The sequence below is a fragment of the Crocodylus siamensis genome, chromosome 4 (assembly GCF_052110815.1).
Source record: "Crocodylus siamensis isolate JL-2025a chromosome 4, ASM5211081v1, whole genome shotgun sequence".
Lineage (NCBI taxonomy): Eukaryota > Metazoa > Chordata > Crocodylia > Crocodylidae > Crocodylus > Crocodylus siamensis.
The window spans coordinates 211,856,655-211,872,579 of record NC_143398.1 but is presented as its reverse complement, the minus strand read 5'-3'; the positions used below and the strand labels follow the sequence as shown (position 1 = coordinate 211,872,579).

At 40.5% G+C, this 15,925-nt stretch overlaps 1 protein-coding gene across 1 annotated transcript in view; it reads right to left on the bottom strand.

Moving 5' to 3' along the window:
- Positions 1 to 15,925, bottom strand: part of KCNH7 (potassium voltage-gated channel subfamily H member 7) — a 394,806-nt gene that overhangs the window by 11,819 nt on the left and 367,062 nt on the right. Inside the window, exon 13 of the mRNA XM_090045605.1 lies at positions 3,186 to 3,449. Within this exon, the coding sequence (XP_089901731.1) occupies positions 3,186 to 3,449 (264 nt within the window). The remainder of the gene's footprint in view (positions 1 to 3,185; positions 3,450 to 15,925) is intronic.

Genomic DNA, 15,925 nt, shown 5'->3' with positions numbered 1-15,925 from the left:
ATGCACACCAACAAGCAAAATCAGAGGTGCAGAGGAGAATATGAGAACTGAAGAATGAATGGTGGATTCAGAAATAAAAAGAAATCCTGACATCCATGATACTGACGGCTTCTTCAGTGCAACCAAATTTGTTTATGGCCCTAGCACTCAAGGCCTTCAACCTCTAAGATCACAGGAAAAAACAACACTCCTGAAAGACAGTGAATCAATCAGTGCTTGCTGGAAAGAACATTTCCAGGACCTTCTGAATCATGACTCAACTGTTGATGAAGATAAGATCAACAACCTTCTGCAAAAAGCAATCAGAGAAGACCTCAGTTTGCTGCCTGGCCGAGGTTGGGAGAGCCATCGGGAAAATGAAGAATAACAGGGCAGCCAGTGTTGATAGAAAACCTGCAAAGATTTTCAAAGGAGAAGGAGAACAACTTATGTGTCAGCTTCAAGTCCTCATCCTTAAAATCTGGAACAAGGAAGAGATCCCAGCCGACCTAAGGGATGCCTTGATTGTTACCATCTTCAAGAAGGGGGAGAGAGTTGATTGTGGAAACTACTGAGGCATCTTGGCACCATAATGTACCTCAATGACAGAAAGCTCCGACCTGAAATTGAAATTGTGTATAGGATGGATAGAAGACTTTTCAACCTCAACAGATTAAAGTCCAAAACTAAGACCATGACAACATCCATAATGGAACTCCAGTACGTGGATGATAATGCTGTTATTGCTCAATCTGAAATGGATCTCCAAACCACTCTTAATGTACTCTTGGAAGTCTGTGAGAGTATTGGCCTAACTCTAAACATCAGGAAAATACAAGTCCTTTACCAACCTGCTCCATATGGAGAAACAACCCCCACCCCGCCATTCAAATCAACAGAGAACTGCAGGAGAACATGGATAACTTTGCCTATCTTGGAAGCTATCTTTCATCAAAGGCAGACATTGACACAGAAATATAACACCGCTTGAAATGTGCAAGTGGAGCCTTTGGACATCTGAGTAAGAGAGTCTTCTTAAATCATGACATCCTTGCTGAAATGAAGCTCTTGGTTTATCAAGCCATTGTCATTCTAACTCTGTTGAATGGCTCAGAAATGTGGACTGCATATGGAAGAGCTTGGAAAATTATCACCAATGGTGCCTTCACAAGATCCTTTGGATTAGCTGGGAGAATAGATACACAAAGATCAGTGTCTTGGCCAAAGCAAATTCCAACAGCATTGAAGCCATGATCATCCAAAACCAACTTCGCTGTACAGGTCATGTTTGCATGCCTGACTCCCACCTTCTAAAAAGAATCTTTTTCTCACAGCTGAAAGAAGGTCAATGACTAACCAAAATGGAGGAACACTCTTTGGGAGGGATCTCAACACTTTGAAACAGCTCATTGGCAGGCAGAAGAGGAATAGAGGAACAGGCAAAAAGAACATCAGAACATTCAATGCAGCAACACAGTGCCCATCCCTCCTGGAAACACCTGTCCTGACTGTGACAAGACATGTGGATCTAAAATTGGGCTATGGAGCCATCTGCGGAATCACTATTAAGCTCCTTGGAAGACAATCTTACTCATTCATGAGTGATCGCCCATCATATCACATTCCAAAATGTAAATTAATGACCAACATTAAAGCAACTGTTATGTGGTATGTTGTGTGTCATAGTGACAAAGAATTACGGATTTTTTCACATTTATGAGTTCATTTATATGAATACTTAATAATTCTAAGCTTATTAATTCATAGTTTAAATTTATATGGAGTTTATTTTATAATGTCATGTTTACAATTGCCTTTATACAAAATAAAATCAATAACTGATTACAGGAATGAGAGTTTAATTTAAAGTGTTGATTTGTTGAATTTAATGTTTTTATGAAAGTGGCAAGAAAGGCAACCAGCTTTTCAAACATGCTACTAAAATCTCAGCATTACAAAGGAAAAAAGTATGCAATCTTAATTAAAATATATGCCCTTTTGACAGACTAAATTTAGCTCAGAGTAAAATCTGCAATAGGTTGCCTTGGAAAATGTTGCTATAGTTGCAAGGACACATTTCTGGCTACCAGCAAGGGAAAGATAAGCTTTCAAATTGCAATATGTACACAGCTAGTTTTTGTGCCTCAGCATTTGACCTTAGCCCACGAAGACCAGCTTTCATATTGCTGGATTTCTGGAATGTTAAAAATATGTTGTTTCAGAGGATTATTTTTTAGAAGCATTTTAAATACTATCCTCGAAAACTAAAGTTGATCTAATATGTAGTTAAATTTACTGTGCCAAGAAACAAATTGAGGAAAACAGCAGTAAGCACTGAATATACAAGTCTTTTCAGACTTAAATAACTGCAAACAAACCTTCAGCAACATTTGTTAATGTTGTACTAAAACTTAACCATTTAATTAGTTCACTCTGAATTTCACTGAGACAATTAAGGCTTTAATAAAAGAAATAATACATTCAAAGTTGTGATAGAAAGCAACCACTCCATTTTAACTTAATTGAGATGGCTTAATCTTTGTAAAACATTTGCCATATATACTAGGGGCCAAATCCTGCTCTATTTACTCATCTAAATTTCCTGCTGAAGTCAAGCAAGACTTGTTCCTATTGATGATATGGCTTCATCAAACTCATATTTAGTATCCCTTCTGTTAAACAGAAGATACCCCATCCAGGATTTTGTGCTGCTATCTAACACTGTAGCACAATGTACATTCCATCTTCCAACATGTTTGATGGATTCTCTGCCAGTATAAATCCTAGTTTACAGCAATGAAAGACAATCCCAAGTCCATATTTTCAAACACTGGACCCATGCAACGTTAGTGGGTACCTTTAATATTTTTGCTTAAGGATATGAATCTAAGAAGATTCAGTGATGGAGTGATTCATTGCCAACACGTCAGCTAAAACTCAAGAGCTTCTCATTTTCCATTTTATTCCTAATCTACCAAATTACATTCCCTTCATGGGAAACATCTTGGGTTGAATATTCTCTATATGAACTAGAAGAATATTCTTTGTGAATGTTTAATGAAACACTTAAAAATAAATTCCTCTGTTATTTGTCACTGGAGCCATTCAGAAAAGTGTTTTTTCTTTCTTTTTTTTTTTCTCATTGGTCCTCAGAGCAGAGCGTTGAATAGTCCAGCTTTACAAAAGAGCAGAACAGATTAAATTACCTTTACAAGAATGACTTCTTTTGTCAATGTGTATCCTTTCTGCTATGTGCACCACTTCTTCAAAGTCCAGCCCTGTAGTTTTGCCTGTCACTGATGGGTAATCAATTATTCCAGCAAACAGGGGTTTCTGCTCATCCTCAATGGATGATACAAAAGATGATGACCCACTTTTCTTCTCCTCGTAGTGCTTCCTTGTATATTGATAATGCCTGGTGCTATCCACTGAGTCCTCAGGATCATTCTGATTGTTCTCTTTGTAATAGCCTGTCAAATAGAAATAATTGTATATAATAATGTGTGGTGTATGAAATCTTGTTCCAATTTATTCTGGGTCTCAGGGGCAGAGTAGAAGTTATTATTATCCCATTTAGCAGGTTCAATCTCTGGTAGGAATAATATAACTTTAAAGCCTTTTCTGTTAAGGAGCACTGCAGAGGTGCTGAAGATGTTCTCTCTGATTCCTAGATAAAAGAAGAGATGCATTTCAATAGCAGTCCCAGATGGCATTCCCTAGGTATTCATGAGGGATTAACAGGTCCCTCCAGCATGCTTCATTATGGAGCATATTGCTCATTTTATAATTGCAAAGACCTCAACACATCCCCTATATTTTCTTACTGTTTTTTTCACTTCTGAAAATGAAGTGGCAGAAAGTTTTACACCTTACTAATGGACAACCATATAAACATTTAGTTACATGTTAAATAAATGAATCCCTTATTTAATTTCCCCTTTGACTGTGTTTGCTCCCCCTTGGGACTGCCAGGGTTATCAAATTCAATACATTCAGAGTGTGTTTGTCTGCTCATTAAGATGTATAACGTGCAAGGATCAAATGCAATTGTGCACCATCATTCATACTAGCTACCTCTTGATTTCTTGGGGCAGCTTAAGATGTATATTTTGACACAGAAAGCCCTAAATGGCTTGGGGCAAACCTCATCAAAGGGTCATATATTCTGGGCATTAGTGCCACACTCATGTTTAGCAGAGATAATTGGGATGGGGAAGGAATAATAAATAGAAGAGGGCCGCTAGCATTTTCTGTGGGAGGTTCTCACTTTTAGAAACTACTGGCCTAGACTTGGTCCAAAATATCCTAGTTCTGTTTATTCTTAGAGTCATAGAGTCAATGGACCAGGAGGGACCTGTAAGATCATCAAGTCTGGTTCCCTGCCAAGCGGCAAGGTTAAAGCACTCATACTAGCTCAATGAGGTGCTTATCCAGCCTCCCTTGAACACCTCCAAGGATGGCGACAGCACCACCTTCTTAGGGTGACTTCAAAGTTTATCTATTTCCCTGACTTTTGGGGAAGAAAAAGACATGACAAGGCTGGTGTGTATGGCAAGAAGGACTTTGGCTGAATGTAGAATTCCTCTTTGGTTAATAATGGGTGATAAACAGCTGTAGTTTAATCCTTTTGTGCAGCTGTATTTTCATTCATAGCAAAGAAGTTGGGTAGGTGCCTTTTAAAAATTTATTATAAACTGAAAAAAGAAATAAAACAGGGATTAAAGCCAACAATGGTTGTAGATTAAATACCAGTACAGAGACCTCTTTATTTGTCTTTAGTAAAACACTTAAAGTGAGTTTTATTGGATGATTTCAAATCCAGTATTTTAACTTGCCTATTTTTAACATACATGTTGAGATTATTTCAGTCCTGAAAAATGTATTTAGAACACATTTTAGCAGGGTAGTCTCAATAAGATATAAATACTGTAACTAGTTTGCATTAACTTCCTGGGGAGACAGCATGATTCCCCATCTGCTTGCTGCTAATTACTAGTCAACATAATTCTGGAATGACTGTAATCATCACTACAATGGTTAATACAGCATTAAATATTTTTCCTTGGTTGTTTCTTCTCCTTTAATAATGTTTTCTGGTCACTGTCCACAAGAAAAGTGAATTGCGGCCTGATCTACCTTTAGGAGATCTGCATATATAGGGCACCATTCCGGCACCAATCAAATCTCACCTCCTTCAAAATCTGGGCATTTATCTCCTAAATCCAGAGATCTACCTTAGTGAGATTGCAGGTGATGCTGACTAAGACGGGGGTGAGATCAAGGTGAATGGCCCACACCTGCGTTTATTTCAAATGAATCTTCAAAGGAAATCAATGTACTTCTGTGGTAATCTTTTTTATAAAGATACTTGTCTTTATGGGGTGAAGCCATACCTGTAGGTGGCTCAGCAGTGGTGCTCAGGTGAGGAACGGATGCAGAGAACTTGCCCTTGTGTGGCTCTCAAGGGTTTGTGGCTGATTCTATAGATGGCCATCCCATCTGCAGATGGGACAACTGGGGAGAAAGGTACATAAAAAGATTCTAATGGAAATTTCAATCCCCTTTGCTTCCCCTTACACCACAAGTTTTCCTTTGGAAGTGAATGAGGGAACTGCATTTTATAGCAGTCACTCTCAGTCTAAGGGCCTTGTTACACAGTAATTTTAGATGACTTCTGGAGCTCTTGACCCCTGGATTGGCTGCACGTTAGTACTTTTTTAAGTGACTTAAAACACTCATTATTTGGTTTAAAGTTATACCACTCCAGGGCAGGATTATCTCTAATCCACCTAATTTTCCTTCTGTTTCATTAGGGCATGGCCACTCTCCACAGCTCTTTCACTCAAGTTGAAGTCCTCCAGCATCCCAGGATGCAGTGGCCCTTCCTGAGTCAGGGTGAGTGAAGATCCTGGGGTGCAGTGGGGCCAGAGGAACAGTGCCTTGCCCCATGGGCATGTTGGGTAGAGTGAGCACTGCAGCTCTGGAGTGCCTGGTGGCAGGAGTGCTGCTCCCAACCACTCAGATTGGCTCTGCTCCCACCGAGAGCAGTGAGCTCGTCCTGCTCCTAGCTCCTAGTCCTGCTCCTGCTCATCAAGCCTCTAGTGGCAAGTCTCAGCTGTGCAGGTGAAGGACACCCAGAGACGGTTTTTTCCCCTTAAAGTGCGACTGTTCCACTAAGCTTATCAACACTAAGCCAATAGACATTTGTGTGGCTTTCAGCATGAGGTGTAACGAGGCACTAATAAGATTAATTACTCATTTTGCATCAAACTGAAACTGTAAAAAGACCCTAAAGCAAATGTTTGAAATTCTCACATTTTTGACAATTTCTTATGCTTACAAAAATTTGTGAATCAATCAGAACAGACATAGGCTATTTTTAAACACTGATTGATTGAGTACATATTTTCAAGAGCAGTTTAGACAGAAACTTGACTGGGATGGTTTAATCAGAGATGATCCTGCCTTGAGCAGAGGGGCTAAACTAGATGACCTCATGAGGTACTTTTCAGCCCTAATTTATGATGATCCTGTGATTTTATGTGTTTACAAAGGGAGGTTATTGAGGCTATTTTAACACAGACTAGACAAATCACATAGTGGCTGAAGTGGAAAGGGCAGATAAATCTAAAATATTTATGTACCAATCACTATAAGGCTGCAACCAGATGCCACCTTGTTGCTGGCATAAAAATGTTTATAGCAGAACAAAGCAAAAGCAAACAGAGATCCATGCCCTTTGCTGCACCATAGAAACCCAAATTTGTGGCCATGACAAAAAGTTACATCCTAGAGGCATGCCACTATTCTGTGGTGGATGAGTTTGTTTTAAGGCAGGAGTGCATGGGCAGCCTGGAGATGCCTGCTCTCTCCAATCATCCCAGGAAGGAGTACTAGGGGCTTCAAGGGCCTGATCCCTAGAGAAATTCCCTGGGCACACAGGATCAGGCCCCTGAACCCCAGGGCATCTGCCTGCGTTTCCCCATTTGCAGATGGGGCGTGTTGCCCCCACAGGATTTAGCACCTGAAGCTCCAGGAGTAGCAGGGGCCTGACCTTCCAGAAGAGTGGGCAATATATGTTTTGCCCAATGAAATGGATCAGGTGCGCCAAGACACTTTCCAGCACAGCTGATCTGCTTCATTTGGCAACATCCATAGGCAGTTAGCCAGACTTTGCCCTCAGTTACACTGCTGTAAAACTGATGTGGTTCCACTAATCTCATTACAGTTTATCTGGATTTGCATTGATACAGTTGGTAGCATATTGGGTGCTAGATGTCCCTGCAGCAAGTGTAGTGGGCACCTAACATTGGAACAAAAGACTGGAATACATGAAGGGAAGGCTCTTGCCAATGCTATCATGTAGGTACCTTCCAGAGTTAAGGACGTTAACTTTTGTCCATTTTTTCCAGTGTCATAACATACAGCCTTGTAGGTAGAGAGATTATTGCATCTGCTAGTTGTGTTGCTGTGGTCAGAAATTTTACCATGCCTTTGTATTGAAGTTGCTCCAAAAAGGTTTTCATTTGGACAGAAAATCATCTGCGTAAATAATTATAACATATACTAATGCACTGAGAACAATACCATGATCTTGTGTGGCTAAAATATGAATAAAAAATGGAAAGTGCATTCTTTATCTGTTTCTCAGCAACAGGAGCTAATGGAGTACATAGGGCAGTTCAGCTGAAATACATTACAAGTAGTCTCTAGGTAATTCTTTATTTAGATGGGGCACTACCATTTCTGCCCTTTTCTAATGAAACCATGTCATTGAGTTGTAATGAATGTTTCAGATGAGAGAAATGGCTTTTCCCTGCTAAGTCTTTTTTTAGTACAAGGATAAGCACATAAGTTCAGCCTTCATCACACAGACTTGCAATTCCTCACCCCACCTTTCCCTTTCTATTCGACTGAAAAAAAGATTTTGACAATTAAAAAAAAATGTATTCCCTGCAGAATGACCCTTATTCCTTACCATCTTCTAATAACATAGGTTTTACTTTCTGATTTATATAGCTAGAAACATTTTTTTGAGACTGATTATTCTATATTCTCCTGCTTTGACAAACACCTATACAAACATAATTTGCACTGTTTGTGAAACTCATGTTAGCCTGCAATGTGTTTTGGGTGTCTGCCAAACAAACAGCACGAATGAACTGAATGACACTGAAAAGTCCTGACTTATGAAGACATCAGCAACTCTGAAAAATAATAAAACCCTTTAATTCCTACAAACTATGGGAAGGCCTGCTTCTTCCCCCATACCAAGTCCCCCCCTCACCTGGGGAAAAAGGGAGGAAATGGACATATGAGCTGTGCAACAAATATATATCCCTGAAATGTTTTTTTCTTACAGTACTTTTGTGAATCTTTTTAAGTGTACCAATTACTATGGATCATACATTTTCTTACTTCTCATACTCACCAAGTAATTACTAAAGTTCATTACAGTTCAGTAAATAGTATCACATATAAACTTTAATTTTACATTTCATACTGCTGCAGATGTTGATACTAGTAAAAGTGGAATAGCATTTTTAATAGTACTGGTATTTGTTACCTAAAATGTGTCTTGCTGAATTGGACTAGTTTTCTAACCTGCTGCTTCAGAAAATGGCAAACTTTTCCCTTTTCTTCCCTACCCTTGTTATCATTTAGATGTATATCTCATTTAATTTTGTGTAGGAGACAAAGTGTATAACTTCCTAACCCCTGCAAAAAAATGATTCACATCCCAAACCAAGGCAGATAATCTTTATCATTAACATGTATTGCATAACTACAAATATGCTCTATGGGCACAACATTTTCCATTTCCTTTTAAAATCCTACTGCATCAATTTATGCTGCATCAAGTCAACCAGTTCCTGAGAAGTTTTACACGGTGACTATGAAGCAGGGTTGACTTAATGCTGAAGATTGTTTTGCAAACTTGCACTCCACTCCTAGCAGATGTTTGGTTCATCCATCATGGTCCCCTTTTGTGTTTGATATTCATGTGGAAATGGTTTTGTTTGCAGGAATTGGTTGGAGGATGGTAGTCTCTATATGAGTATCCATATATACCCACTAGCAAAAGTGACTGATAGAATTCTCTATTGGCTATTTATTATTGTTCCATTTAAAATATCAGCTGTCCAAACTACAAGTAGAAACAGTAAGATATGACTTAGATAACCAGCGATACACCAAAACAGCAAACAATGAGGTAAGAAAGAAGTCTGTGAACACCACCACCATCAAATGACTATGGAAGAAGTGTTTTCAAAACTGTACAAAAAATGTTGACACACAAATTGCACATCTCTGCACACAAAGACATGCATATCCTTTCCACCTGTCTTGTCAGGAAGTGTGAGTCATTGTTTAAGGCAGACTTTGAGCAGGGCAACATAAACCAGGGAAGTTTTATTCCCCATTCCAGTAATCAAAGTTTTTCATTTGGTATCAAAGCAAATATTGTAGACAATGGATGTATCTACATGAGATGCTGACTGCACGGTAGCCAAAAAATACTACACAGTAGCATGTCACAGTACAGACAGTTCTAATATGCTACTGTGCAGTAGCATCACTTTGAAGATGTTTGCCAGCGCTACTGTACAGTAACTGCAGTTACTGCACATTTATTTATTTTGCTAATACAAGTGCTAAATAAATGTGCAGTATCAACTGTGCAGTAGCATCTCATGTAGATCTGACCAGTGTGTAAAATTCACAGAACAACACAAGATATGTAGACACTTATTTGCTTCATATTTAATTAGAGCCACGGTCACAAGGGGTAGGGCTTGCTGACAGAGCAATTAAAGCATCTTGTTACAGATCTAGAGATGCAAGTTTGATCCCTGCTCTGTACTCATGGTGAAAGCCGTCCCAATTGATGTAGCTGTAGCACAGAAAATACAAAATCAAGGAAAACAGTAATAAAATGGGTTAGAATCCTCTGAGATACTTTGTTATAGCAGTTAAATCCCTGTCCTGGATATGAAGAGAACTAGTTTTTCCAGTCTTTTGTCTCTCTCACAATTCTGTGTGTTTTCCTATCTAAAAATAATGATTGCATTTCTATGCTATATTTGTATAACATTTTCCATTCATTATTCATAAATAGTTATGAGTTCAGAGATAATACCATGTACCCAGTTCATAAGGTTGGTGATTTTTAATACATTGACTTCAAGAATTTCAGACCCAAAGCTCTATGGATGTGCAAATCCTTATTATAGGAGAAATTATTATGAGCTTCAGTAGATTTATTTTTCAATAAAAATAGAATATATGCACACCAACTTTATTTAAATAATATTAAGGACCATATTTTTAAGTGTTAGTCTTTCCTTTTGCATCCAAAATTGGCAAATGTAAATAACTGCAGTTTTTCTACCTAACTGGTCCTGGACACAAATAATTAGAGAGAAGGTTCAGGCTGGACATCAGGAAACATTGCTTTACAGTTAGGGCTCCCAGGCTCTGGAATAGGCTCCCAAGGGAGGTGGTGCTCTCTCCTACCTTGGGCGTCTTCAGGAGCAGACTAGATAGATATTTGGCCACAGTGATATGATCCCAGCACCCGTTCCTGCCTGGGGCAGGGGGTCAGACCTGATGATCTGTTTAGGTCCCTTCTGACCCTAATACTATGATACTATGATACAAATTAAATGATTAGAGGAAGGTGCTTTTGATTTCCAGGTGCTGCTGTGTTCCTATATCCAAAATACTTAAATTATGAATGAAGAAAATGGAAATTTAGTTATGGCTAGGCAGAATATTTGACTCTGAAGGCAATCATCAAATGCTGTGAAATTTAGAAATCGGCACCTGGAACTCTATTTTTAACAACCTGGAACAGGGTGGAATTCTGCAAAGGTCTCTGAACACCGGGGAATTTTATGTATCATGTGTGTTGCAATACCTTTGTTCAGCACAATGAAAGAATTAAGGACAGACTAATAGTTCTTCACATTCACTTTCTTTAATCTTAATAGTCAAAATAATCTTTTAGAATTATTTTAATATGAAAGTTTATTGTATGGAAGTTCCCTTGCCTTTCACTAGTGGAAAGCTACAATAATAAGTATTTAGTCCACATGACAGGCAGAACTAAAGGTCACAGTGGGTGGGTCTACACAAGATGCTCTACTGAGCAGTAGACTAAGTGTCACCATGTGCATGTGCGCACCATATACTACAGTAAATTAGATTACTGTGCCGTTAGGTACTACCTGTAAATACAGATAGTAAACAACTTGCAGAGTAGATACTGTGCAATAATAGTTGTGTAGACACTGTAGACACTCATGTAGCTGTTGACTGGGAGCAAATTTTCTTCCAGTCAGCCTAGACAGTAGGGGGCCACAGGGGAGAGGGAGTTTTCTGTCCCCAGTCCTTGCACTGCTCAATTCCCCAGCCCCCTCTCTCCCCTCCCAGGAGCTGGGAGCCAAGCTGCACTGAGACTGGGGAATTCTCTGCACCCTGTCCTGGCTCCTGACATGGAGCTGGCAGCTCCAGAGGGTGAGTAGAAGCTGGGAACCCTTTGATGTGCATGGTGAAGAGAACCACCTCCAGGATGCATCCCTTCCTGGGGCTAGAGTTCTCCTGCCCCCATGCCCACTGCAACTGGCCCCATACCCCTTACCAGCTCCCAGGCTAGCATCTGGGGGATCCTACAGCTCCCCCTGCCTGCTGCAAGCAGGCAGAGTAGTGTGGGAGCAAATCTGCTCCCAACAGGTAGCATGTATAGACATCCCAGGAAGGCCTACTGTGCAGTATTTTACTGTTCAGTAAGTCTACTGTGAATTAGTATCACATGTAGATGTGCCCAGTGGGTATATATCCATGCAGTGTTTACTGTGGTGATATGTAATTATCTCTGCAGTAAAGTCTCAGCACCTACACATGTGCCCCTATTAGGCCACAGAAAAATAATTAACTTTGCCATAGGTTAGTACTTGTAGACACACCTTCTATCCTGTGGTGGCAGCATTATTTAATGCACCAATATTACACCAAAATTGTTGATGCTGACTTGGTGCAGAGTCACTTGGATGGACTGGATGTGCTTAAGTCAACAGGCCCAGATGAGCTGCATCTGAGAGTACTGAAGGAACCGGTCAGGCTCACAGCAGAACCACTGGCGGGCTGTTTGAGTGCTTGTGGTGCTTGGTTCAGGTTCCGATAGACTGGGAAAGGACCAATGTGGTCCCTATTTTCAAGAAGGGGAGGAAGGAGGATCTGAGACTCTGAGATTCTCTAGTTGTGGGAATCGATGTGGATCCCTGAGGATTCCCAAGCCAGGAGGAGACCCATGGGCCAGGTGATGGCCATGACCCCTCAGAAGGATTTCCCGAGTTGGAGGAAGAAAGTTTTCTTTTGTTATTTATTAGAATATTTACCTATATATATATTGAATAAGAAATAATATGTATATTATAATTCAATAAACTATAAAAAGTTAAGAGCATTGGCGTGGAGTTGACTCTATAGAGGAAAGAGGGACCTATGCTCAAATCACTGGTGTCCCTCTCACAGCACTGTCGCCTGCCTCATCTATCCCTTCAAATTGAGGACGGGCACACCCTTGGGTGTTCCTGGGTTACATAAGTAATTATAGTCCAGTCAGTCTCGCCTCCATCCTTGGAAAAGTCTTTGAAAAAATGATTAAGGATCATGTGAGTCTAGCAGGAAAAATGATGCAGCAGGGCAAACAGCATGGATTTGTTGTAGGTAGATCATGCCTGACTTATCTGGTTTCTTTTTATGACCAGGTCACAAAACACTTAGATGCAGGAGTAGAGGTAGATGTCATTTACTTGAATTTTAGGAAAGCTTTAGGTAAGGTATCTCATCCCATTCTCATAAATAAATTAAGAGGCTGTGACTTAGATGATTACACAGTTTGGTGAGTGGCAAATTGGCTTGTGGGTCACACCCAGAGAGTGGTAGTGGACAGGTCAGCATCAACCTGGAAGGATGTGGGCAGTGGGGTCCCACAGGGCTCAGTCCTTGGACCTGTACTTTTCAATGTTTTCATCAGTGACTTGGATGTGGGTGTAAAGTGTACTCTGTCCAAGTTTGCAGATGATACTACATTGTATGGTGAAGTGAACACACCAAAGGGTAGGGAACGATTTCAGGTGGCCTGGACAGGATGGAAAAGTGGGAAGAACTCAATAGGATGCAGTTCAACAAGGACAAATGCAGAGTGCTGCACCTAGGGCATAAAAATTTCGAGCACACCTGCTGGCTGGGAAATGACACTTTCAGCAGCACAGAAGCAGAAAGGGATCTCAGAGTCATAGTGGACATAAAGATGAACATGAGTCATAAGTGTGATGAAATCATCAGCAAAATTAACCAGACTTTATCAAGTATCACCAAGGAAGTGATACATCCCTTCTGTACAGCATTGGTTAGATCACAGTTGGAGTACCGCATCTAGTTTTGGGTGCCATACTTTAAGAAGGATGTGGATAAGCTCAAGAGGGTCCAGAGGAGGTCCATGTTTATGGTTAAGGGGTTGTAGACCAAGCCCTATGAGGAGAGACTAAGGGATGTGGACCTCTTCAGCTTCCACAAGGGAAGGCTGAGAGGTGATCTTGTAGCCACCTACAAATTCATTAAGGGGGAATATCAAGGAATGGGAGAGGCTCTGTTCACCAGTGCGCCTCCTGGGGTCACAAAGAACAATTGTCACAAACTGACAGAGAGCAGATTTAGGCTAGACATCAGGAAGAACTTCTTCATGGTAAGGATGGTGAGAATTTGGAATGGGCTTTCAAGGGAGGTGGTGCTCTCCCCTACCTTGGGGGTCTTTAAGAGAAGGCTGGATAGACATCTGGCTGGGGTCATCTGACCCCAGCACTCTTTCCTTCCCAGGCAGGGGCTCTGACTCGATGATCTGTTGAGGTCCTTTCCAATCCTAGCATATATGAATCTATGAAATGTGGGTAGACTCTGATAGGGATGACTGGGGCACAAGGGTGCTTCAGTGTGGGGGCTGCCTGTTGGCTAGCCCTGTACTGGAGCACCATTGTGTCCTAGCCAGCCCCTCTGCAGCACATTGAGCTGGGTTGGAACAGCCCTGGGTTGGCAGGGTGACACACTAGGCTGCCTTCCATTTTCAGCTATACCAAATGGGCTCAATGTACAGTTGTCCTGGCGGCACCTGCAGATGCACTTATGAAGATGCATGAACTATGCCACAGTTTATTCAATTGCATTAATTCCACATGTAGATGCACCCAGTATCAGTTTTAAATCGGGACACCAAAATATATTAATTTTTGTAAATTTGGTCCTGAGTAATCATTAAATCATTCTATATTTATTAATAGATTAATTCAACAATCTTGTCAGATTTCTTTTATAGTAACTCCTTTTTATGATGAGACCTTGGTATTATATACCACCCAGCTACCTTCATGCCACCAGCTTTCATCCTAGGCACACCACTAAATCCAACATCTAGAGCCAAGTTCTGTATTACAACCATATCTGTTCTGATCTCACTGACCAGGATATATACCTTAAGAATAGGAGCAGGGATTCCTACAATTACAACCACAAAATTGTAGCCACTTAAATCAACAAAGCCAGACTCAGACCCCACTCTGACTTGCTACAATACTAAACTGGGGACAAGAACAACAGTGTCTCTCCAGTTGCCACCTACAGTCCCTGCTTAAACCCCTGGAGATATGCCATCTTTTTCCGGGAGGGTTGGAGGTCTTTAATAATATCTTAAAGTATTCATGGGGGACAAACCAGTTCTGGCTTACAGGCAACCTTCCAATCTCAAACAGTGTCTTCCAAGCAATAGGCTACCTAACTCCCACTCTAACCAAGAAACCAGGCCTTCCCTTCTGTGCCCCAACATCAATACTGACCACATCATTACTGGGCTGAATAACATGCATTATATCATGCAAGGTTCATTCACTTACAACTACACCAGTGCCATATACACCACCTGCTTAAGTTGCCCCCTTGCTGCTGTGGGTGATCCCTACATGACAGAATGAATGAACACTGGTCTGACATCAGCTAGAGAAAGATATGTGGCAGAACACTTTAATCTCTCTGGACACTCTATTGCTGACCTGAGAGGGCTGTTCTCATACAGCAAACTTTTAAATACTGATCTGAATGGGAAATTACAGAACAAAATATTATCTACAGGCTGGATTGTGTTAAGTATAGTTTAAACAGCAACTAGGGATTCTTATTCCATTACTTGGATTAGTGTTTGTGACTCCTTGTTCCTATGGGTGTGTCAGAACCAAAAAAATTAATAAGCAATAAATATGTGCTTCTTGGAGGCATTTGAAATTTTTGTCTAATTTAAAGCTTGTAAGTTTGTAACCTGCAAACGTAACTTGCCTGCCATAAGTTTAACCGAAATGTAATTTGTAACTGTTTGTAAAACTAACTAGGCCCCAAAGACAAAGCTATAGCTGTAAGATTAGCTGACCTAATGTTTTTTTCTCAGAGTTCAGCCTTGATGATAAAAACTGGATTCAACCGCCTGGCATACCCAGCACATTCGAGGAAAGTACATCTCAAAAAAGCATAGTCAGAGATGGTAAAGGGGTTCAATTTAAGCGGAGTAATGTTAATTTCAAACCTGAAGATGCTGCACTGTAATTTGCTTATTAAATAAAACCAAGTTTGGGTAGTAATCTTTTATAATAATTTTTAACACCTTTTAATCCCATAGGGTAACAGCTATAGGGCAAGATTGTGAGTGGCTCTAAAGCCAACAGATTAGCATAAGACTAGGTACAAAAAGCACGTGCATCAGATAACCAGCAGGAAGGAGGGAACAGGATGGTAATTACTTTTCCAAACCTGGACCTGGACTCCTGGTGTGAGTGAGGATTGGATCCTGATCAACGGACCTTCCCCGGTAATCCCTTCAACAACATCGATTGGGGATGCC